At 54.2% G+C, this 22444-nt stretch overlaps 2 protein-coding genes across 3 annotated transcripts in view; one reads left to right on the top strand and one right to left on the bottom strand.

Annotated features, from left to right (window-relative positions):
* P2RX2 (purinergic receptor P2X 2) overlaps window positions 1-839 on the top strand; it is a 2731-nt gene extending 1892 nt beyond the window's left edge. For both annotated transcript variants that reach the window (XM_042887030.1, XM_042887029.1), the window contains 3 exons: window positions 183-313; window positions 386-542; window positions 609-839. In XM_042887030.1, the coding sequence (XP_042742964.1) occupies window positions 183-313; window positions 386-542; window positions 609-701 (381 nt within the window). In that variant the 3' untranslated portion in view covers window positions 702-839. The remainder of the gene's footprint in view (window positions 1-182; window positions 314-385; window positions 543-608) is intronic.
* A 749-nt stretch (window positions 840-1588) lies between these two features.
* Window positions 1589-22444, bottom strand: part of POLE (DNA polymerase epsilon, catalytic subunit) — a 22246-nt gene continuing 1390 nt past the window's right edge. The window contains exons 2-49 of the mRNA XM_042887011.1: window positions 20644-20961; window positions 20449-20529; window positions 20312-20356; window positions 20146-20238; window positions 19428-19582; window positions 18243-18384; window positions 17933-18013; window positions 17565-17672; window positions 17344-17454; window positions 16849-16934; window positions 16376-16495; window positions 15911-16043; window positions 15617-15730; window positions 15156-15368; window positions 14669-14776; window positions 14356-14484; window positions 14103-14205; window positions 13834-13980; window positions 13538-13683; window positions 13105-13253; window positions 12657-12749; window positions 12220-12364; window positions 11922-12079; window positions 10709-10904; window positions 10358-10572; window positions 10053-10155; window positions 9497-9577; window positions 9299-9421; window positions 8994-9212; window positions 8551-8760; window positions 8269-8412; window positions 8042-8182; window positions 6701-6854; window positions 6517-6623; window positions 6225-6401; window positions 5745-5968; window positions 5354-5574; window positions 5000-5204; window positions 4665-4838; window positions 4303-4428; window positions 4000-4132; window positions 3694-3874; window positions 3470-3601; window positions 3151-3344; window positions 2735-2935; window positions 2308-2433; window positions 2043-2132; window positions 1589-1881 (exon numbers count right to left, since the gene is read on the bottom strand). Coding sequence (XP_042742945.1) covers window positions 1768-1881; window positions 2043-2132; window positions 2308-2433; window positions 2735-2935; window positions 3151-3344; window positions 3470-3601; window positions 3694-3874; window positions 4000-4132; window positions 4303-4428; window positions 4665-4838; window positions 5000-5204; window positions 5354-5574; window positions 5745-5968; window positions 6225-6401; window positions 6517-6623; window positions 6701-6854; window positions 8042-8182; window positions 8269-8412; window positions 8551-8760; window positions 8994-9212; window positions 9299-9421; window positions 9497-9577; window positions 10053-10155; window positions 10358-10572; window positions 10709-10904; window positions 11922-12079; window positions 12220-12364; window positions 12657-12749; window positions 13105-13253; window positions 13538-13683; window positions 13834-13980; window positions 14103-14205; window positions 14356-14484; window positions 14669-14776; window positions 15156-15368; window positions 15617-15730; window positions 15911-16043; window positions 16376-16495; window positions 16849-16934; window positions 17344-17454; window positions 17565-17672; window positions 17933-18013; window positions 18243-18384; window positions 19428-19582; window positions 20146-20238; window positions 20312-20356; window positions 20449-20529; window positions 20644-20961 — 6969 coding nt within the window. The 3' untranslated portion in view covers window positions 1589-1767. The remainder of the gene's footprint in view (window positions 1882-2042; window positions 2133-2307; window positions 2434-2734; window positions 2936-3150; window positions 3345-3469; window positions 3602-3693; window positions 3875-3999; window positions 4133-4302; window positions 4429-4664; window positions 4839-4999; window positions 5205-5353; window positions 5575-5744; window positions 5969-6224; window positions 6402-6516; window positions 6624-6700; window positions 6855-8041; window positions 8183-8268; window positions 8413-8550; window positions 8761-8993; window positions 9213-9298; window positions 9422-9496; window positions 9578-10052; window positions 10156-10357; window positions 10573-10708; window positions 10905-11921; window positions 12080-12219; window positions 12365-12656; window positions 12750-13104; window positions 13254-13537; window positions 13684-13833; window positions 13981-14102; window positions 14206-14355; window positions 14485-14668; window positions 14777-15155; window positions 15369-15616; window positions 15731-15910; window positions 16044-16375; window positions 16496-16848; window positions 16935-17343; window positions 17455-17564; window positions 17673-17932; window positions 18014-18242; window positions 18385-19427; window positions 19583-20145; window positions 20239-20311; window positions 20357-20448; window positions 20530-20643; window positions 20962-22444) is intronic.

Below are 22444 nucleotides of genomic sequence, written 5' to 3'. Positions count from 1 at the left end.
GCACCTGGGGATGATGGGCACCTGGGGGTGCTGTGCACCTGGGGATGATGGGCACCTGGGGATGCTGTGCACCTGGGGATGATGGGCACCTGGGGGTGCTGTGCACCTGGGGATGATGGGCGCCTGGGGGTGCTGTGCCTGCTGTGTGCTATTGCTGCACAAGCTCTGCTGCCCTGCTGCAGGGTGGAGTGATCGGTGTCATCATCAGCTGGGACTGCAACCTGGATCTGCCTGACACCGAGTGCAACCCGCGCTACTCCTTCCGTCGCCTCGACCCCAAAGGGACTTTGGCATCGCCAGGCTACAACTACAGGTGACAGCCCCATCCCCTCAGTGTCCCCGTGTCTTCCTCCAGCCCTCACACCTGTGCCCGCACGCCTTCCAGGTTTGCCAAGTACTACAGCTGGAACGGGACCTGCACACGGGTGCTGACCAAGGCCTATGGGATCCGTGTGGATGTGATCGTGCAAGGCCAGGCAGGGAAGTTCAGCCTGATCCCCACGGTCATCACGTTGGCCACTGCGCTCACCTCAGTGGGACTGGTGAGTGTCCCGGGCTGTGGGGCTCAGCCCATGGCCCTGCACTGACCTCACTGTGCTCTTCTGCAGGGCTCTTTCCTCTGCGACTGGGTGCTGCTGTGCTGCATGGACAAGGAGCGGCGGTACAGCAGCAGGAAATTTGAGCAGGTACTGGTGGGCTGAGGATGCTCCTCTGCAGCCCCAGAACATTCCCCTCCATCCCCAAATTGACATTTCCCACACAGAGCTGTGCCCACGGCTGGGCAGAATGCACCTTACAGCCACCCACTACTGCTGCCAATAAACCATCACTGCTCAGCATGCCTGTGTCAATGGAAGGATGCAAGAACCACTGCTTGCTGCGCCTGGGGGAGAAGAGCCAGAGGAGCTGAGGGGCTCTGGGGCTGCCACCAAGGCACAAACCCTGCCCAGAGGCTGCTTGCAAAGCCACAGTGCTGCTGGCCCCAGCCCAACAGCACTGTGCAGCTGGCGCCTGGCAGTAAGCAAGTGGGGTATTATTTCTGAGCATAATCCACTGTTTTCCTTGCTCTCATGTTACAGCACAGCCTCCCACAGTGGCTCAGGGGAGAAAGCAGGGTGGGGGGGTGAGGGGAGGGCTGCAGCACACAGAGCCTCAAGGGCTGTGGGAAACACCCCAGAGCAGGGTAGGGTGCACTGCTGGGGTGGAGGACCCCACGCTGCTGCTCCAGGGCTGTGCTGTAGGACAGCAGTGACTGCAACACTCTGTGCTCAGGCTGAGCCCCAGGGAGGCACTGCCCAGCCCCGGCTGCAGCCCTCTGGGACACAGTTACCAGCAGTATGGGCTGAGCCAGACACTAACTCAATTGCACAAAGCAGCAATCGCATTAGGGGCTGGCTCTGCTGCCCCTCCAGCCCGGTTCATTTGGAAATGAGGGGCACAGCCTTCACTGCTTGCAGCCCAGGAGCAAACAGAGGCAGCTCCCTGCTCCTTCCTGCACAGCCAGGAGCTGCCCCACTGCCCCTCTGCAAGAACCAGGCGTGCTTTAAACAAAACATTTATTTATACATATTTTACATTAAAAACACACCGGGCCGGCACACGGGGTCACACCTCCAGCACTAACATCCACCCTGGGCACAAGATCCCTACGGAGCACAACTCCCACACACCCCGGCCCCGTGCTGGGCTGGCTGCAGGAAGCACAGCTCCTCCCCTGTTGGTGCAGCGCCCAGCAGTTCCTAACCAATGCAGGATGCAGGTGCAGCCTCAGTGCTGGAGCTGGGGGTTGGTGTGCAGCAGCCATTCGATGGTTTCCAGCAGATGGGCCATGCCATAGTGCCGGGCAATGTTCTGGAAGATGGTGACGTGCTCCATGAAGGTCTGAGGGAGGAGGGAGAAGAGAAGCTCACACGGTGGACAGTGGTTAGAGGAAAGGCAGGAGGGCAGCTGGGTTTGGCATCCTAACCCTAACCCAGTAGGAAAGTCACCACGCAGGGAGCCAGCAGCATGGGGGTGGGCCAGGCAGCCTGCTGCAGGAGTACCTGGGAGGAGATGGTGAGGGCAAAGTCTCCAGCACAGCTGCAGTACACAGGCATGTGTGTGTCCTTCACGCCATGGCACTTCTTGCACACCTAAGAGGCAAAGGAGCTTTAGGTGGGACGGGATGAGACACCCAGTTTTCTGCTGGGCACACGATGGGCACAAAGACAGGGAAGTGCTGCCACAGGCTGATGAGACGTGTGGGACCAACGCCTCCGTGCTGTTTGCAAGGTCAATCTGCCCCCCCTAGGGCAGCCTGGTGCTCACCAGGTCCTGCAGCATGAAGGCCATCAGCTTCTTTTGCAGGGCTTCCACCAAGGCCATTTCTATGGAGTCAGAGTCGTACTGTGCCTGGCAGTTGGAACACACCCAGCTAGGCAGCACCGATCCGTCCTGGACGCAAAGGGGAGGGCAGTGAGCACAGAACAGACTCTTCCTAAGAGGAAACGGCCAAACAAAGCTGCCTGGGAAGTCCCCAGTGCCAGGGAGATGCAATCAGGGTGAACTCTGCTCCTGGAGAGAATGGAGCACACAGCACTGGGGCTTCTCACAGAGAGCTGGAAAAGGGGGTGCATAGAAATGGGCTTTAGGGGAGGCTGAGCAGCACAGAGCCAAGCAAAGGGCATGAGGGAGGAAGGGGGATTGACAGGCATAGAGCAAAGCCACGCTAAAGCCTCCGTGTCCATGGCTGCACCTGGGAGAGGGCTGGGTCCTTGCACAGGTCCAGGTCCCTGCAGAAGTTGCAGTTTCTGCAGATGACTTCAGGGAGCACATAGGAGCTGCAAGGGTCCCGAAACTGGGCTTCATCTGAGAACTCCCCCACCTCGATGAGGCGCAGCAGGTCCCTGCGCAGCTTGTTCACCTGGTTGGTGACATTGGCATCCAGGGACAGCACCTGCAAGAGACAGCCCAGTGAGCACACCAGCAGAGTCCTCCTGAGGACAACTCACACCTCACACAGATAGAGAGCAGGGCAGGGCAAAACAAATTGGCTGCAGATCTGCAGTGCACTCCTGAAGGAAAGCTGTGACAGATCAGAGCCAATGGAGTATAGAGTTTTGAGCCCTGAGCACAAACCCTCAGAGAAGCAGCCCAGCCCACCCGGCCGACCTGGCAAACATATTTGATGAACTCCAGAGCAGGGTTGTTGAGTGGCAAGTGGGAGCCGGGCAGCACCGGGAACAAGTCTGATGGTTCAGTGGTGTGTCGGGAACCAGACATCTTCTTCTGGATCTTCTGCGTGATGGTGAAGAAGCTCTGAGTGAGCTCATTGGCCACGTAATCCTGTGAGAAGGTGATCATGCCTAGGGAGACCAAGTGGAGAGCTGTGAGTGCATGCAGTGCAGCTGTGGCCGGCCAGGTTGGAGGCTCCCTGCCTTCCCCTGGGATGCAGCAATGCCAGCCCCAAAAGCCCACGCTGGGCACCCACCAGGCATGGCTCCTGTCTCGCCCTGTGCCTCCTGGGTCACCTGGCTGGTGCCTCTTCTCTTGACAGGAGTGCTGCCGGGGGCATTGCGCCGCAGCTCCTCCTTCATGCTGTGGTACACGGCCACGATGTAGGCTGCAGGAACACCAATGGGGACAGCCCGTGTTGGGGCAGCAGCAGCTGCCTTGTTGCAGGGCTCTTGGGATCAACTGCCAGGCCCTACTCACCCGACACAATCATCAGGAAGTAGTTCTGGCAGGAGGCAGCCTGTGGCAAGAACTGCACGATGTTCCAACTGTTCTCCAGCAGCTCCTCCACGTTGGATTCATCTTCCTCATCTTCTTCCCCTGCCTCCTCCTCTTCTTCACTGTCTCCCTCTTCTAGTGCTTGCTTCTTGCTGGTATCCTTCTGGAACAGCACACAATGAGTCAGTGATGTTAAAGAGCTCCTCAGAGCCAGATGATGCCTCCCCAGTCAGCTCAACCCCAGCCTCAGCTCAGCTCCTTGGGGACTAAGTGCTTCCTCTCCCTTACCTCCCCGCAGTGGATGCGAGAATGCACTTTTCCCTTGATACCTCCATAATTGGCTGGATCCATCCAGAGCAGGAACTCCCAGCAGCGGGAGAAGGAAATAGTCAGAGAGTGGAAGATCTCCTTTGAGTGGATGCTGGAGGGAAGAGACTGCAGTCACCCATGGCATCAGCATCTGCCCTAATTAACAGCCTTCTCCTTGGGATGGAGTGGTGTTGGCAGCGACAGGGCAACTACCCATGTTCTCCTGAAGGTCCCTTCTGGACTGAATCCTACAGGAGCTCAGGGAAGCCAGGTGCTGCCCACCTGTTAATAATGTACTCCATGTAGCTGATGGCATCCTCGATTCGCCGCTTCTTGGTGCACAGGATGATCCGGTTGAAGTTGGCGTACACCACCGAAGAGCCGAGGCGCCTGAACTCAGCCACCAACCTGCAGGCAGAGCACAGGAGCTGCATTCAGCATGCAGGAAGAACCGCTGCCATCCAGCTCCCCGTTAGCAGCAAACAGCACAGCGGCTCTGAGTCACTGCCCATCTGCAGCCCTGTGCCTTAGGAAGATGCAACAGAAGGATCTGGTTGGGGGTGCCAACAGCATCCCGGTCACAAATGTCATGCTATGCCTGTCCCTTCTTTCTCAGGGCCTGGCAAGCTCCCGTTCTCACTTACTGCAGGAAAAGCTTCTTCATCATGTTGTGCAACGTGCGGTGCAGCGCCGGGTCGTAGAGCAGAGAGGAAGGAGAGCGAAGCCAGCGGTAAAAGTGAATGACCTGGTTGTCTGCATAGATGTTGTGGTACTGCGTGATCTCCTTCACCCAGCTCACCACCATGCTCTTTAGAATCCTGCCAGGGAGCACAGAGGAACATCACCCCACCGGCCACAAACAATCCCTTCCTCCTTCCAGAAAGGGACAACGCTTTCAGAGATATGCAGGATGACTCTGAGGCCCTCAGCCACAGGGTAAATAAGTGCCTCTGTAAGCCTCCAGCTCCTCCAGCCCTACCTGAATGTGTTGGAGCAGAGGGCGGTTTCGTCATAGCTGGCTGGGATGTTGGCAGCTTGGTTCCCTGTCACCATATCTTCCAAGGATGCCTGCTGAATTACGTCAAAGCTGATGCTCATGCTGGAACCCCCTTCCATATCATTTACATGATGGGACTGCAGCACTGTGTTCACAGCCAGGCTCTGGATGTCCAGCTCCAGACACACTACGAAGAAGCACAACCTCTCAGCAGGTGGGCAGGGCATCCCCATCCCAGACTCTTCCCAGTGCTGCCACTGGCATCCATAAATTAGGAACAGCATCCAGCCCCGTGCAGCGCGCGCAGAGCAGCACACCTGGCTCTGCCCTCCTCACCTGTGGAATAGCAGCCAGGGTTGTTTATCTCCACCGAGGCTCTCTCATCGAACTCCATGACGAGGCGGTTGTCATCGGCCTCCTTCCCCCCCAGGTCCGGGCGGGACGTGGGTGAGAGCCACAGCAAATGGTTGTGACGACGGAGGTGCCGTGAGAAGAACAGGTCAGAGCCAAAGGTGGAGATGTCATCAGGGAGGTTCCCGATGGGAATGTGGTAATATCTGGAGGAAAGGGAGAAGTACAGTCAGCAGGAGTGAGCACAGCCACACCTGTCCCAACAAGGGACATGCAGCACCTGCCCTTGGCTCGGCTGCAGTCTCTTCTCGGTGAGGAGCCTGGCAACCCTAGGGCGACGTGGCAACCCCAGTGCAATGTGGCCAACCCCAGGCACCTGCTCATCTCAAAGGCCTGCGACAGGCACGTGTCCAGGTTGAGGTAATGACGGATCATCCGTCGGGCTGCATGGCGCTGCCAGTCCAGGACTGAGTAGCTGATGTCATCTGACACCCGGATGGGGACCAGGGGGAACTCCTCCAGGATGGGAATGCCGCTCGCCAGCCGCTTCAGCTCCCAGTTGGACTGCACAGCAATCAACGTGGGACCCCGGCGCTCATCCTGTGAGCAGAAGACACGTCCTGCATGTCTCCAGCCAGCACCAGTGCTCCACTGGAGGCCAACAGGGCCACATTCTTCATCCCACTGTATGGACTGCACCTTCAGCACTGCACACAGCACCTCTTGAAGCATCCAGCTCCGCAGCAAGCTGCTCCAAGCGTGGCAAAACCCCACAGCAACACCCACATCTATGCAGCAGTGCCTCCCACAGCACTTTCTCCCCACAACACACCCACGGGGTGCCTCCAGCTCTCACCTTGTAACCCAGCAGCAGCCGCTGGATGGCTCTGCAGATAGCTTTGGGGTCGGTCTCGGCACGCACTTCAAAGGTGTGCTTGTCTGGAGGCAGCAGCTCCTCGCCCACCCTTTCCAGCAGCGCGCTGCGCTCTGCTGAGAACATGGTGGTGAGGTTTGGCATCTGGTTGCTGCGCACCTGGAACCAGAGCGTGACGCAGTGAGGGTGAGGGCTGCATGCTGGGAGCCCAGGACAGGCTATCACTGATGAATATCCGCTGCTGTCTGCATAAAGAAAGCCTCCAGGCTCCTACCGTGTCCAGCACAAAGACAGCAGCCTTGCGCTGCGCGGGGACGAAGAGGCCGAAGAGGGCCCTGCTGCCCTGGGAGCTGTGGTAGAGGTAGATGTGGCGGATGCTCCCTATGGATGAAGAGCACGTGAGTGGTGTGTGCTGGTTGCCATCAGTACACCATCAGCAGCTCTGCCTGCTGCCTCACCCGGCTCCAGGTAGGGGAACTGTGCCAGCGAGCGCATCTCCAGGTGCTCGATGTCGAAGGTGTCAGCCTCACGGCCCGTCAGGTGCCGGGCGAGCTGCCTGCTGACCATGCAGACACAGCCCAGCTGGATCAGGGCCCTCAGCAGCAGTGGCACCTGTACCGAGAGACGTGGTTGGACGGCAGCCCTCAGCCTAACTCCCCTCAACATCCAGGCTGAGCAACCCAGCTCAAAAACGTGGGCATCTGTGGTGCCTCAGGCCTGGCTTTGGTGCCGCTGCACACCGTGTTCCTAATTCATGTTTGTTCCTATTTAGACCCCACATGACCCGCCATCCCTTAATCATTTTGTGTTTATGCCAATACAGCATCTTTTTAATGTCTCTGAGCACCTTGTTTTATCTCAATTATTATTTTTAATTGCCTCTTAGCTAGCTTCTTGGTTTTATCTAGTTCTACTGATTAAACATCACAATAGTGGAGGGGACTGAGGTTTGCTGCTGGAAGATTTTGTAGTTAATAAGACCCCTGAGCAGACCAAGCTTTTCCTGCTTAGAATCTGTTCCTGCTTCAATCTGTAGTAATTCTATATTGCATTTTAGTTACAAATTTGTTTGCCTTTACATTTCTTTCCACATACAGCACCACTCTGAAAATGGTGCAGCCTGCTCTGCCTCTTCTATATAGGTCAGATCCCGAGGCTACAGTGACTTTTCAATTATATTCCCATCGCTGGGTTTTCAGATGCTGAATAAATGTCCTCAATTAGAAGCAAGCATCCCAGTTTCTCCTCTTCATTTTCAGGCTGCCACTGCTAATAGCACAGTACATTTCACGTTGGTTTGATGCTTTACGTGTGTATAGCTGAACCTCATTTAGGTTCTTTGCTCTTCCCCAGAATTTCAAGCTGTGTCTCGTTCTTCTTTCTGGCACACCATGATTTTATAAACTCATTTTAGAGGATTAGAGAACTACATGGGGGTTTTCCTCATCTTTACTCTGAATTGTCTGTTTATTCATCTTTCCTAGTTTAAATATAAGCAGTCTCATTCTGCTTTGGTTTAGAGGAGGATCTTTCTGCTTAAAGGTCTCCAAATAAACCCAACCCCCTTTCCTTGACATACCTTAAACCCCATATTGCTATTCTTCACCTCTGCCCATGCACAAGTGGTTACATTCCAGAGTACTCCACTGTGGTGGGTCTTTGACTTTCAGTCTTTAATTATGCCATTGCATTTTTAACTTCCAGGTGTCCTCTGCCATTGCTACTCACAGTAAGAGCAGCAAGCTACCACTCAGCGCTCCTTAAAAACATGGAGGGAATGCGAGCACCGGAAGGGTTACCTGAGTCTCATACACTCCCTCGATGTCTGGAGCAGAGAGGTCAGCGTTGATCTCGTTGATGTGCTCCTGGTACATGTCCTCAGGGACTGAGTACTCGTACAGGTTGTACACCAGGTTCGATCGGGGCAGGATCCTGTTCACCTGCCAATAGAAGGGGCGCTCACAGCACAAGCTGCAGGGCACGGTTTCCCTGTCCTAGAAGCACTGGGGCTGGAACAGCTCCTCACCTTCCTGTAGACCGCTCCCTCCTCGGGCTTGGCGACGCGCTGGTTGACATAGAACACCCTGGGGATGCTCAGCTTGATGCAGTGCAGGTCGCTCCCAATCACTGCCCACAACCTGAACAGGCCAGGCTGGCTGGTCTCAGCGATCTGCAAGGACCCAGGTTTCGAGACAGCATGAGCGGGGAGAGCCAAGGCGCAATGAGCTCTTACACACAGCCCACGGAGCACTTTGGGGATCTGACACGGCCAATGAGCAGTCGCACGGGCTGAGATTGGCAGCAATACCTGCACGATCTGCCAGGGCAGGTCCAGGATGCTGCGCGCGGTGCGGCGCAGGTAGCTGCCCAGCCCTCTGGACAGGGCATCGCGCACCACCCTGCCGCCCGCCGCCGTCCCTCCGTCCTCCAGGCGCCGCCTCTTCTGCCGCTCGCGTCGCTGCCGGGCCTGCAGCTCCCATTTCTTCTGGTGGAAACGCAGCCAGGCCACGAGCTCCTCCTGCGTGGATCGACGGCGTGTGAGGGGCGGCCCCAAGAGCCGGTGCTTGCTTCCCAACCGTGCGACCCCGAGTGCTGTGCCAGCAGGCCTTCCTGCCCCAGCCCGTGCCCCCACTTGCCCCCATTTGGCCTCTCTCACTTGCATTTCTCTTTGTAGCCACAACCCGTGGAAGCAGAGTGGGCTCAGAGCTTGGCACACGGCCCCAAGCCTGTCCCCCAGCTTCCTCTGCCCACCTTGGTGGTGCCCATAGAGGGAGGAGGACCCAGGATCTCCCGCCAGGACTGGGACAGCTCCAAGCTCTGGGACATCTCTTGGCTTTCCTCTGCAGTAGGGACTCGCTTCCGTTTGTTTGCAATGGGAACGGATGGCTGAAGGCTCTTGGCAGCCCCAAAATCCTCAATGTCGCCAACCTGTGAGCTGGGTGTGCCCTCCTGGGGCTGGTTGGCGAGGACCTGGGGGGGAAGAAGGCAACAGGAAGGCATGCTGCAGGACCAGTCCCTGCTTAGCACAGCCAGCACCCTTCCCTTGCCCTCCTTACCTGCCTCTTGCCTTCAGAAGTGAAGAGCTCGTTGATCTTTTTCTGTTTGTACACATCATTCTTCTCCAGGAGTTTCTTGTGCAGCCAGTCTGGGTGCCGGACCCGTGGCACCGGGTTCTTTACCTAAGGAACAGCCCCAAATCAGAGTCCCTGTTTAATGCTCTCCTACCAGCACGGAATTGCTTCCCACTCCTGTACCTGCTGCAGGGCTGCAGGAATAGTGATGATTTTCTGGATGGTGCTTCCCAGTCTCTCAATGTAGTAGTCCCAGTCCAGAATCTGCAAACAGGGCAGAGGAGTGGGGAGTGAAGGAAGCAGAACAGAAGGATATAAGTTTAGGTTTTGCCATTAGATGTGAGATTCAGCACTTCATACAATGGCTTGGGTTGGAAAGGACCTTACAGCCCACACAACCCCAACTCCTGCCGTGTGGCTGCCCTGTGCCCCATCCAGCCTGGCCTTGGGCACCTCCAGGGATGGGTGCATTAATCCCATAATCACGTCATCAATAAAGATTTTGAAGAGTACTATTTCCAAGATGATCCCCTGAGGGACACCATTCCTCAGCAGCATCCACCTGGACGCAGAGCTGCTGATCACAACCCTCTGGCTGCGACCACCTGATAAATTCCTTATCCTCTGGATAGTCAGTCCTTCAAATCTGTATTTTCCTAGGGATTCCTCACAGCTGCTGCCCACACGGTGCCAGAGGGATGAGCTGCCCCAGCAGAGCCACAGGCCGTGCTCAACTCACCGCCCGAATGTTGAAGTCCTGCAGCGAGGGGCTCTTCAGCCATTTTCGGAGGTAGTGTTTCCGTACGCTGGGCTCTGCTTGGAAGATGGCAAGGGGGATGGCCCTGGAGAACACAAGGAAGCACTTAGTGGCCACCCAGAGCAACGTCCTGGCTGCAGAGCACCCCCTAACCTCAGGGTTTTCCCCTCCCACCATGCAGCAGCTGTACTGCATTACACCCTGCAAGCCTCAGCCATTCTCTCCTTGCTGTCACCCTGCTGTGCCCACATGCTGTCACCAGCCTCGGCCCTTCCAGACATGGGTACCTCTCAGTGACAGGAGAGCCCTCAGGTTTCTTGGAGATGATGAAGCGGCAGCTCAGCCCTGCATCCTTCACCATCTGGTCCCCCAGGAACTCTGCCAGGCGCTTGGCAGTGCTGATGGAGGTGGATTTCTGCTCCCCATAGTCCTCCAGCTTGCGAGACATGGAACGGTTCTCTGAGATGAGCTCAAACAGCTCCGAATCGGGCATGTTGGCAGCCTGAAGGCGGGGGGGGAACAAAAATATACAGCAAGAGTTTGGTGATTAAACATCACAGCATCCAACCAGCTCTTACATCTTCTTTTATATCATTTTAGGGATGCATGGAACAGCCAACCTGCAAAGCGATGCGTACCTTGCTGTACAGCACATCCAGCCAGTAGTCAGCCACCTTGGCCACAGAAGCATAGACCTCCTCCAGGGTGGTGCCTTTCAGGAAGGCTTCGAATACAGAAGACTGGAATATCTTCACCAGCTGCAGCTCACCCCGGCGCTTCACCTCAAAGCCCTTCAGCTCAGCCAAGGACCCATCCTCATTGAACACTGCGTACCTGGGGCACACAGACTGTGTCAGCTGTGAAAGCACAAAAGTTTGTGCCCCAGCCCATCAATACCAACTGGGGGAGCTGAACTGCACACCTGTAAAGACCAGGAGGTGAGACAGGGCAAGGTGGTGGAGATGCGGAGGGAGGTATCAGAAAGAGCTTTAGAGAAAAGAAGGAAGGTTTGTAAGCTTAGCAAAATGATTCAGGGGAAACTGGGCGTAGCTACTGATGTGGTTCTAAGAATATGCTACCCTCTTCCATTTTTTTGCTTTTCCCTACCCATTATTTGTAAGTATGTCTCAAGATAAACCTTAACAGAAGCTCAGCTAGAGGAAGAGAGATGATACTCAAGTCTACATTATTTTGACAGCCCAACTCACTAGTATGGCTGCATACTTCCTCCACTGGTGATGGTGCCTACCAGTGGTCTCTACGTTATTTGAGCATGACCAAGGAATAAATGCCTTTGCCAACACCCTGAAACCACAGGGAAAAAGGAGGCCCTGAGGGAAGAGTCCTGTGTACAGCATCCATTCAGTGCTTGGCATCAGTTTCATCTGTCTGGCATAGACATGGCATGGAAAGGCATTGACAGGGGATGGCAGATGTTAGAGCTTGTCTGATGGGCAGAGAGCACAGCCAGGCTGAGCATTTTAAGGACAGAGGGTCCTGGAGGATGGAAATGGTTTTTCTGAGTTCAGACCCAGGTCCACAGGCACCTCCGTAGCTCCACACTGCTGGTGCTCCCACTTGGGTTGCTATGGAAAAATCAGTAATATTTGATGACAACTGCTTTCCTATAATGTAATAATATGTAACAGCAGCACCTATCCCTTTTGTCCAAAAAAGAGAAGAAAGGGGTAACCTCACAGAAATGAATTACTGGAAATCCTGAGGGACAGAAAGACCAATAGTGGTGAATTTAAAAGAGATGAGGTAGAGCATAACCAATACAAAAAGTCTTCAGAAGGAAAGTCAAAAGCTACCTGGGGACATAACAGTATTTCAAGCTTTGAATCCCACCTTTTCTTCAGTTTCTTTCCCTCCTCCTTGGAAGCTGGGAGGATCATGGCCAGGTAAGGTCCATCTACTTCAAAGAAGATGCTGTTCTCTGAGCGTGTGACGTAGGTGAGAGAGGCTGGGTCCTGCAGCTCCTGGTACTGATCATTTGTGAAGCCTTCCTGCAGACACAGCCCCACAAGAACAGCCTGACTCAACAGCTGGGCTGGTTCTACCAGGAGATACCACACTTTCTCTCCTTGTCAGTCCTCCACTCATTTCCCCAGCCTCCAAAGCTGGCTGGAATGGGTGTGAGACTCACCTTCACCAGGATGTTCAGCATAGCACCTGGATAGGAGATTGTCACCTTTGGCTTCTTGGCATTGGTTGACTTGATGACAAAGTTTTCTGGGAAGCTGTTGGGGAGGACACACCAAATCCCATCTGTATCCAGTTCCAGAGGCCTCCTAAGGAAAGAAGGAAGATCACTCAGGAAATCAGCAGCTGATACCAAATAACAGCTGTGCTGCTGCCTGCATAGAGGATGCAGCCTACTGCTCCACTCTCCTGTCCCTTCTTTAAAGTAAGCCCTTGTAAGTTAGCAGACAAACCACCAGTGCCAGCAATCTGAATCTTCAACACAAAACACTGATCTTTCAGCACCTGATGTTCCCCCACCAGTTCTCTGCTCCACAGACTCAAACCCCACTCTCGCTGTGTGCAAAAGAACCTCTATTTCCCAACTCAACACACACTCACCCAATCTGCTCAATCAGTTCCCTGGCCTGTGTAATGATATTGGCTCCTGTGAAGCAGACAATCCCGGCCATTTCCATGGAGTACCATCGAGCTCTGGGAACAGAGGAGTCCAGCTGAAGGGGATGCACTGCTACCCCACAGCCAGCTATGGGAAAGGGCAGGAAGGCATCCAGAGGGAGAAGAGCAAGGAACAAAGCAGCACTGCGCCTTGGTAGGCCGCTCTCCTTTCCTTCTACGTGGTTTCTCAAAGAAAACACAACTAGAGAAGATTGCTGTCCCTCGTTGCTCAACACGATAGGTCTCAAAGATCAGAAGTCATTAACAGAAGCAAGAGGGATGTGTTCCAGGGATCACTCATCCCTGTGCTATGGAAGCAGGTGAAGGAAGTGGCAGTCTCCCCAGAACAACCCTGGGTGCTTCCTGGAGGACTCAGCCAGCTCAGACTCACCCTTTCCGCATGACGTAGCCATAGAAAGAATTGAGAATGCACTTGTGTGCCAACTGCAGGGAGTCATAGAGGATCTCCATGTTCTTGCAGCGTTTCACTTCAGAGGCATCTCCTGTCTCCACGGCTGCAGACAGCTTCTTCTTCCACACCTGGGAGTGACAGGCAGAGTTGGAGAGGTGCTGGGTGCCCTGTCCTTGGAGACACCCAAGGTCAGGTTGGTCTGGGCCCTGAGCACCTGATCAGCTGTAGGTGCCTCTGTTCATTGCACAGGACCAGATGGCCTTTAAAGGTCCCTTCCAACTCAAACCATTCTATCATATCCCTGCTGAGTACAAAGGCTGAACAAACCCATCCTTCAGGGCTCAGGCTTCCAGCAGTTGGTGAGAACTCCCCATCCTCAGGTGGACAACGAAAGCAGGACTCAGCCCAATACCTTGTGTAGCCCCTTGAACTCGTAGCGGCGGTCCCTGAAAGCTCGCACCGTGTCCACATAGAAGGAGTTCTCTCGTTGGCAGATGGTGGTGACCCTCTCCTCTACCTTGGTGACATGGATCTTCTTGTAGGCTTTGCGGCAGTAATCTGGTCAAGGGAATAACACAGGTTGTTTCTCAGCAGTCGGTGCCCACTATGGAGGGAGGAGGTGGACACACAGAAGGGGTGGACAGAGCTGCACGAGGTTCTGGCTGAACAGCATCACTCCATGCCTCAGCTCATGACATTAACTCTTACCTGCCAGCCGCTTCTTCTCATACTTGGCTTGTTCCTCTCGAGAGAGCTCGTGGAAAGCACGGGGTGCTCCATCGGGGTAGAGTGGAGGGAACTTCTCTGACTCCAACTGCTGCTGGATGCGGTGGTACTCACTGCGGCTCGCAGGCACTGCAAGGAGAGTTTTCCAGAGGAGAAGCAGGAATCAGTCTCAGCATCATCCAGCAGGGCAGCAAGGTCCCTACCGTGCTCAGCCTCACTGAGTGGGACAGCAAGGTGTCCGTTGTACTCACTGAATTCTCCTCTCCACTGCCACGTCATCCGGCGCTGGCAGTTGGCCCCTGGCTTGTTGAAGTCACAGGCAGCACACGTGGCCTCATCCACCATTGCTGAGGGCTAAGGAAGAGACACATTTGTCAGATGATGCTTGGTTTCGACCCCACCTTTATTTGATGCCCCTGCCCTGAGCAGAAGGTTCACCCCTTGCTGTTCAAGGGGATCAAATCAGAGAGATGATAAAACAGAGACTGTCCTGATGTCACCCACCTGCAACCTGTTGGTCAGAATGATGTTGGGGTACATGGCCCCCACATCTAAATGGTATATAAGGGGACACTCAATTCGGTTAGGGACATCCTTCAGGGAATTCAGTTTGACTTTGATTTCATCGCAGACCTGTGGAGGGATGATGCAGAAATGAAACTCAGATAGGAAGGAATTAATGTGCCAAATACATATTGAATTTGGTTCTTTACTTCTGCATAGAGGCACTAAGAACTCAAAGGACCAAAGGAGGAGCACGAGGGAGAGCAGCACCAAAAGCTTGGTTGTGGACCTCCAGGGCAGAGGATGACATTACCTCCTGGAAGTTGGTGACTTGATCCAATGGCAAACCCTCCTCCTCCTCAATAGCGTGCCGGAGTGTCTTCTCCACATTCTGCACCAAGTAGTCAAAGGCAGCAGGGTTCTGCAGGGGCATGGGGACAGCGCTGAGCCTGCTTCCAGGCTCCTGCTTTCAACACTGCTAAGTGTTGGCCCCAGTTGGGAGATCAAAGTGTAGAACAGCACATCAAGGTGCACGCAAAGGCACCAGAGTAAAACACACATCGCAGGGAAGAAACAAAGGCTGCTCCTCTGCCTCTGCAGCAATTCTACAAACAGCCAGTCCGAGGCCACAGAGCTCCCCATCCCTTCTCAGCCCAAGCAGCTTCAGGTGTCCATAGGGTCTCCTAGAGCACTCCTAGAGCCCAACCCCAGCAAAAGCAGATGGGGAACATTAACACCAATGGAGGATCACCCCAGAGCACCGTGATCTGCACACACAGGATGGTTGCAGGGCCCTTTACCATTCTGAAGCGGCAGGGGATGTCACTACGGAACACCCCCGACTCCAGGGCTTCCACGTGGCCTCCAACGTATGTCTCTGAATCCAGCACGTGGCCATCCTCTGTGAGCTTGTTGAATTCCTGCTCCTGCTTGTTGGGGAAGATGATGTTGGCATGATAGGCTTGAACCATCAGCAGCGCCTCACACAGCGTCCCAGAACCTTTTCGTAACACCTGCAAGAGAAAGCAAACCTGCTCTCAGAAGTGCTGCACAGGGCTCATGGGACCAGGATGGCCCTGCTCATGGGAAGGCAGGGGTGGAGAAAAAGGAGCAGCCTCCAAGTGCTCTCCCCCTCCTCTGTTGATATGATGGGAATGGATCAGGGCAGCAGGAGTCAGCCCTATTGCCAGCACATCGTGGTGCTGTGGGAGATGCAGCTCTTTGCCCAGCAGGCAATTTGTTCTTCTCAGAGTGCACTCACCTCATCAGGCTCCATTGGGATGATGGTGCACAAGGCAAAAATGAAAGGGTGCACGTATTTCATATACATGTAATAGGTGGCAACAGCATCGGACACTGAATAGGTGGCCAGGGTCTGTTGGAGAAGGGTGAGAGCCAAATTAATCCCAGTTGTATGTGATACAGCAGCTCAACGATAAACACAGAATCATTAAGGTTGGAAATGACCACGAGATTCATCAAGTCCAACTATCAACCCATTCCCATCGTGCCCTCTGAGCCATGTCCCTCAGTATCACATCTACCCTGGGAATACCTGAGGCTCCTCTGTAGCCATCCGGCACATCTCTTCAGGGTCCAGCTCCACTGGGTCATAGCCCAGTTTTGCTTTAGCTGCTGCCTTCAGGTTGTGACTTCCCACTGGGAGGTAACTGTCTCTCTTCACCCACCTGGACAAGACAATGAGAATGTGTGCATAGAAGCCAGCCCTCACTTTCAGAAAGGGCTCAGGCGTGCAAATAGGATCTTGATTGTATCTCTACCTATGCACTTAAATCGTGACCAGGCATTACTCCTTTGCTCACATTTACACCATTACCACTCTCAGAAGGTAATCCCCACCAAAACCTCAGCTTCTGAGGCACACTGCAATCTCACACAAACGTGTCCTTTCCTGTTCTCCCCATGCCAGGCAGGTCAGGAGATGGTCCAATTTTTGGTATTTTACATAAATCCAAGAAATAACAACGCAGTTATGCAGCAAGGAGGCAGTATGTGGTACCTTAGGCAGTCCATGTGGATGCACTGTGATGCTTTGTACTCTCCCTGGCTGTCCTTCTGAAATCCAATTTCCTGGTACATGTTAATTCCATGAGCCGCAGCTCTTGCTTCTACAAAAGGCCTGGGGGAAGAGGCAGCATGGGACAGAAGAATTCAACAGCCATTTCTCTTCATTTCCACCTACAGCTCCACAATCATTTTGTTACAAATGACATACAATTTGTTATCTATCTGGACACAGTGAAAGCTTCCTGCTTTAACGTGAATAGTTATAATGTGAATGAAAAGTGATCTACAGAAGTTCATACTTCAGAGGCACTGAACAGGGGATTCAGTGACATGACAGCATGTCCCACCCAGCCCCTTTGGAAGCAACACAAAGGAAAGGACATCAGGGCTGTACCCGACCCTGACCCACAGCTCAGGTCACACCTTCCCAGGAGGAACTGGTTTGGTTTTCATTCCTGATCTTACCAGTCAAAGAAATCTCCATTGTATGTGACAATGATGGTAGGCTTGGTCTCCTGGACGTGTTCAAACCACCTCTGGATTAAATGAGCCTAGTGGGAAAAGAAGAATAAAAAACCGTGAAGCAACTTCATCTCCTTGACAGAGAGACATTACACATAATGCAGTTTACTCTGCCCTTCCCCTGTTCTCCCCACCCAGCCAGAACCTCTCTTACATCCCTATCAAAAAGCCTGACAGAACCTACAGGATCATAGAACCATAGAATGGCCTGGATTGTAAAGGACCACAGTGCTCATCCAGTTCCAACCCCCTGCTATGTGCAGGGTTGCCAACCAGCAGACCAGGCTGCCCAGAGCCACATCCAGCCTGGCCTTGAATGCCTCCAGGGCTCCCTAAGTCTCTCCATGGGACAGAGTGCTGTGCAGTAAGTTCTCTTTGGCCAGCAAGACAGCCAAGTGTGTAAAAAGCAGCTGCATCCACCAGGCAGAACCTACTTACTTCATCTGGCTCATTAAAGACACAGAAGGGACCCTCATACTCTGGCTTGGGAGTGAACTCAAAGTCTTCTATATCCTCAGAGACGATCTCCCTGTTTGTGATCAGGTAGCCCTGGGAGGTGACAAAGAGACAGAACTGACATCTCCTGGCAGTAGCTGGAACAACAGCCTGCTCCCCAGTTTCATGGCTGCAGCATGAAGGTGGCTGTGCCGTCCCATTACCTGCCCATCAATCATGTAGGAGATCATCATGATCTGGTCCGTCTCCGCATCAGGAAACTTCAAGGGGAGTTTGGTGGTTTCGATGTCGAAGGCGAGGACAACGGGATCCTGAGTAAGGCCAAACACATGAAAACAGATTCTAAAGCTGAATGGAAGGTGATTCCCATCAGGCTTTCCAAACCCAGTGTTGGTGCAGTAGGTGAACCAGCTCCTCTCAGTAACTCAACAGCACTACCCAAACCCAGAGCCAAAACCTGCCCCACGAACACCACGGTGTGACACCATCTGCATGATGAGAACGACTGCTGGAAGTCAGCTTCTAGGAGAACATCCATGTGCACAGAGTGCTGCCCTTTGCAGGTGCTCACCGGCCGCTCCACCAGGTCATCCCTGCGGGTGATCTCAGGGGGGAAGGTGCTGCCGCGGTACCGCACGTTGTACCAGTGAGCCTGGGAACAGAACGGTGGGCAGAGCCTTACTGCAAAGCTGCTCACAGCTGTGCTTCTGCTTGTAGACTAGGAACAGAGCTCTGCAGATTAAGCATAATTCAGGAGAAAGGCACGAACTGGGGCTGCACATCAAGTACTTGACTTTTCTGTGCAAGTGACTGAGGTGAGAGCACAGCAATGCAGGACCAAGAACAGCAGTAGGAAAGCACAGCATTTTCTCATCCCTTACCACGTGGATCTTCAGGTCGATGGAGAGCCGCACGTGGTAGGGCACGTCATACTCCCGCATGTCCACAATGTTGTCCATTTGGTTGGTGACCTTTTTGGAGGCTCCTTCCTCCGCTGTGGTTAGGCTGCCTCCAGCCAGAGCGCTGCAGGGAGCAGAGGAAAAAGGCAGCCTTTAGAATCACGGAATCACCAAGGCTGCAAAACACCCACAAGATCACTCAGTCCAACCGTCCACCCATCACCAACAGTTCTCACTGAACCACGTCCCTCAACACAACGCCCAAACGTTCCTTGAACACCTCCAGGGTCGGTGACTCCCCCACCTCCCTGGGCAGCCTTGTACACAAGAAGGTCAGTGCTCATCTTGCACACAGCAGCACTGACTGTACATGACTGTATGTGAAAGCAACAAGACAGCAACAACACCCAAAGAGCAGATGGTGGTTGGTAAAGAACAGAATGAGAAATGTTTCCCTTTGATACAATGACCACCCTTGTGGAAGGATGGTCCTATGGCTGAGAGCATCCTTTCACTCCCCATCTGACATTCGCTTTCTGTTATACTTATGTGTTACATCTGTGCAGAGGTATTGACAAAATCATACAGATATCAGTATAACAAAATGGGTTTGGATTCACAAAGTATGGTAACAGGTCTAAAGATAATGGAGCAGCACAGGAGACACTCTGGCCAGCAAACATACACCTTCCAGGTGAGCAGAGAATGCTATTTCCCTTGATAGTTCTTCTTCCTATATGTTTCAATGGAAATCAGACATCAGGGACAGGAAAGCAATGAGAAGATTGATTTTTTCATTTGGATTTGCTGGCAGACTTTAAAAACCTGTGGTGTTATCAAGCGTGTTTCCAGTTTTGTAAAGAGTTGCCCATTCTGGTAGGAAAAGGCTTTGTTTTGTTTTTCCTTTAGTCACAGCCTGTATTAAGGATGCTCTCGGTGCTCTGGGAGAAACTGGGCAATCGTCCCCAGGGAACAAGGGACTCAAGAAGGCTGCAGGCAGGAACCACCACAAGACAGAGCATCCAAGGGGCTCTGGGGCCCTCTTGAGGCACAGCACTGAGCTGCATGAACTGTCCTGGAGCAACAAGAGGCACACACGGATTCAGTTCTCAGAATGGAAAATCCCTAAGAAACTTAACACCAAGGGTCCACGGGAAGAACTCTCACCTTGACAGCATGGATGTGTACACGTCACTGGCGTGGTCACGCTCCCTGTTCTTCCTTACAGCAGGGAAGATCTCCTTCCTCACCTTCACCAACTCATCCACCGTGCTGAAGGACAGCTTGAGGTAGTGCCGTTTCAGCCCCACCAGGTGGTTGGGCTGCAAAGCAATGGGACCATCAGGGAGGGTGGTGAGATGGCTGTGACACAAGGTGCTGGGGAAGGCCAACTGCAATGCCACACAACTTGAGCGTGTCACAAAAAGACTGTGTGTTTGTGGAGAGGAATGAAACGGCACAGCTGCCCAGGGAGTGGTGGGATCACCATCCCTGGAGGTGATCCAGAACTGTGGAGATGGGGTACTGAGAGATGTGGGCAGTGGGCACGGTGGGATAGGTTGGGGCTGTACTCAGAGATCGTAGAGGTTTTTTCCAACCTTAATAATTCCCTACATTATCACTGAACAATAAGTAACGTGGTTCAGATGCAAACATGGGTAAGAAGCTGATGTGGAGCACACTGCTCCCTTCAGGACACACAGAGGTGGGTGATGCCCATGGCCATCAGTGTTTACAAGGCATTTGGTTCACATCCCAACAATGTGCTTAACTATTAGCCCTATGGTGCTCCTCATCTCTTAAAGTCCTTTCCACCTGCATTACTCTGTCCTGTTCTTCCCAGCCCCTTTTTATTCACTATCTGGCAGTGCAGAGGAATACAAACCAGATCCAAATCTTCTTTTGGGACAGTTTCCAGCTTCGCAATCTTCCCTTGGAACTTCTTAGCCAGGAAGGAGGACACCTCCCGCTCGCAGCCCTGCCGAGGAGCACAGCTCAGCCCTGCACCCCCACGGCACACACAGCACAGCAAGGGCAGGGCTGGCTCTCACCTGCTGGGTGGCCACGTAGAAGTAGGGTCTGTATGGCAGAGCCACCTGGGGGAGAGCACACAAACACATACGCTGTGATGGCCACCTCACCGGCACTGGTGGGGGAAACGGGGTGGTCGGCAGAGTGCAGGGAGCACCTTGAAGCGGCTGCCGTCCTCCTGGATGAAATAATAGTCCACAGCGCTCACCGCCCTCCGGTCCTCATCCAGCACCTCGGTCTGCAAGCAGGCACCACGTTTTCAGCTCCGCTGAAAGCACAGCTCGGTTGGCAGATCCCAGCCCCCCCCTCTGACCTCTCCCCCCCTCCCCCTCCCACTCCCACCGCTCCGTACCGGGTGCATGTTGATGAGCCAGCCAGTCCGCTCGCAGGGCTCGGAGGGCCGCTCGAAGCCGAACAGCGCGTCCAGCCGGTCCGTGCGCTGCGACCGCTCCAGGCGCTTGAGGGCGGACAGCGCGGGGCCATCATCCCTGCGAAGAGTGGCACCGTCCAGCGCCCGCCCACCCCGGGCCGCCCCCTCCCCCCCCCCCCGAGCTGCCCACCCCTCCCGGCTGCGCACCGTGTGCCCTCGGGGTCGCCGCCGCCGCCCCGCAGCACCATCCCCGCAGCCGCTGCAGAAGTGATTTCGCGCGCTGCGCTCAGGTCCCGCCAGCTACAGGCTCCGCCCCTCGGCGAAAGAACCAATCAGAGAACGTCGCAGCCCCTTCCTCCATATCTCCAGCCAATCCCGGGCGCACGGATCTGAAGCCCCGCCCCACACATGACGCGCGCATCTCGGTCTCCAGGCCACACCGCCGAGCGGGCGATAATTAAGGCGCCTGCGCAGAGGTGGCTGTCCCCCGGAAGTGACAACTACAGATCCCCGGAAGTGGATGCGCAAGTTGCCGGAAGTGGTAGGGGAGGCTCCCGGAAGTGACAGTCCCGGCTGGGTCGGGCAGCACGGACGTCGTAGGGTTGGTGACTCCGTTCCTCCCGGGCTGTGTGCGCGGCTTTAGGTTTCCCTTTCCGGAGCCTGATGTGTAGCGTAGCGTTCGGGCAGCGCAGTGCCTGTATGTGGCGGCGTTGAGAGCGGAGCCGCACGGTGCACCCGCCCCGCCACGTCCTGCAGCTGCTCCGCTGCTGTGCTTGGAGCGCAACCCCCCTTCGCACCCGGTCTGCGGAGATGCACGCCCTCGGCTGCCCAGCTGCCTGCCCTCCCTGTGCTGCCCCTCAGCTCCCTGCACACCACCTGGAGGGGGGATCTGAGCAATGCTTATTGATATCTAAAGGGTGAGGGTCAAGTGGACGGGGCCAGGCTGTATTTGCAGGTGCCTACTGACAGGACAAGGGGCAGCGGGCACAAATTGGAACACATGAAGTTCCATAAATTGAATCTCACGGAAGGTACTGAAGGTGGTCCTCTACAAGTGCAGGATTCTTCTGATAGCGTACGCTGAGAAATGTTGAAGGAAAAGACACAGACACGCTATGAGGAATATTGTGTAATAAAAAAATTAGTTACAAACACTGCTCAGGTTGATGGTTGGACTTCACAGAATCATAGAATCACTCACTGTGGTTGACAGAGCAGTGGAACAAGTTGCCCAGAGAGGCTGTAAAGTCTCATTCTCCAGAGATATTCAAACCCTGCCTGAACACTTTCCTGTGTAACATTCTGTAGGGAAGTTGCTCTAAGCAGTGTTGGACTGGGGGATTTCCAGAGGTTCCTTTCAACCCCTACAATTCTGTGACTCCGTGAGGTTCCTGTTGTGAAGAGAGCTCCTCGACCAGCAGCTGCCTGGAGCATCTGGAGACCCTGCAGAGGCCCTGTGTTCTCAGAAGGCAGATGGCTTCACAACATGGGCACTGGATTAGGAACCAAGGTTTCTCGTTCCAGCAGCTCCTCAGTGGTGATCGAGTCCTCTTGTAGTGAGCACATCAGGTAAGGGAAGCAGGCCTGGCAGTTGGTGGCTCAGAAGGCTTAGGCATTGCTTTGTATCATGGATTTTGCATGGAAAGGTCAGGATTCACGCACAGACAAATGCCTCCATTTGCCTGACTCTCCTGTCAATTCCTTAATCTGTCAATGTCCTCTGTCTTAGCTTTCTGCAGGTCTTCAACAAGGAATGGGTCTTTTGTCTGGAGGATCTGAAAGA

The sequence above is a fragment of the Lagopus leucura genome, unplaced genomic scaffold, assembly GCF_019238085.1.
Source record: "Lagopus leucura isolate 7727_CA_CO unplaced genomic scaffold, USGS_WTPT01 Super-Scaffold_100071, whole genome shotgun sequence".
NCBI classification, from domain to species: Eukaryota; Metazoa; Chordata; class Aves; order Galliformes; family Phasianidae; genus Lagopus; species Lagopus leucura.
This window is presented reverse-complemented; position numbering and strand designations above follow the sequence as displayed.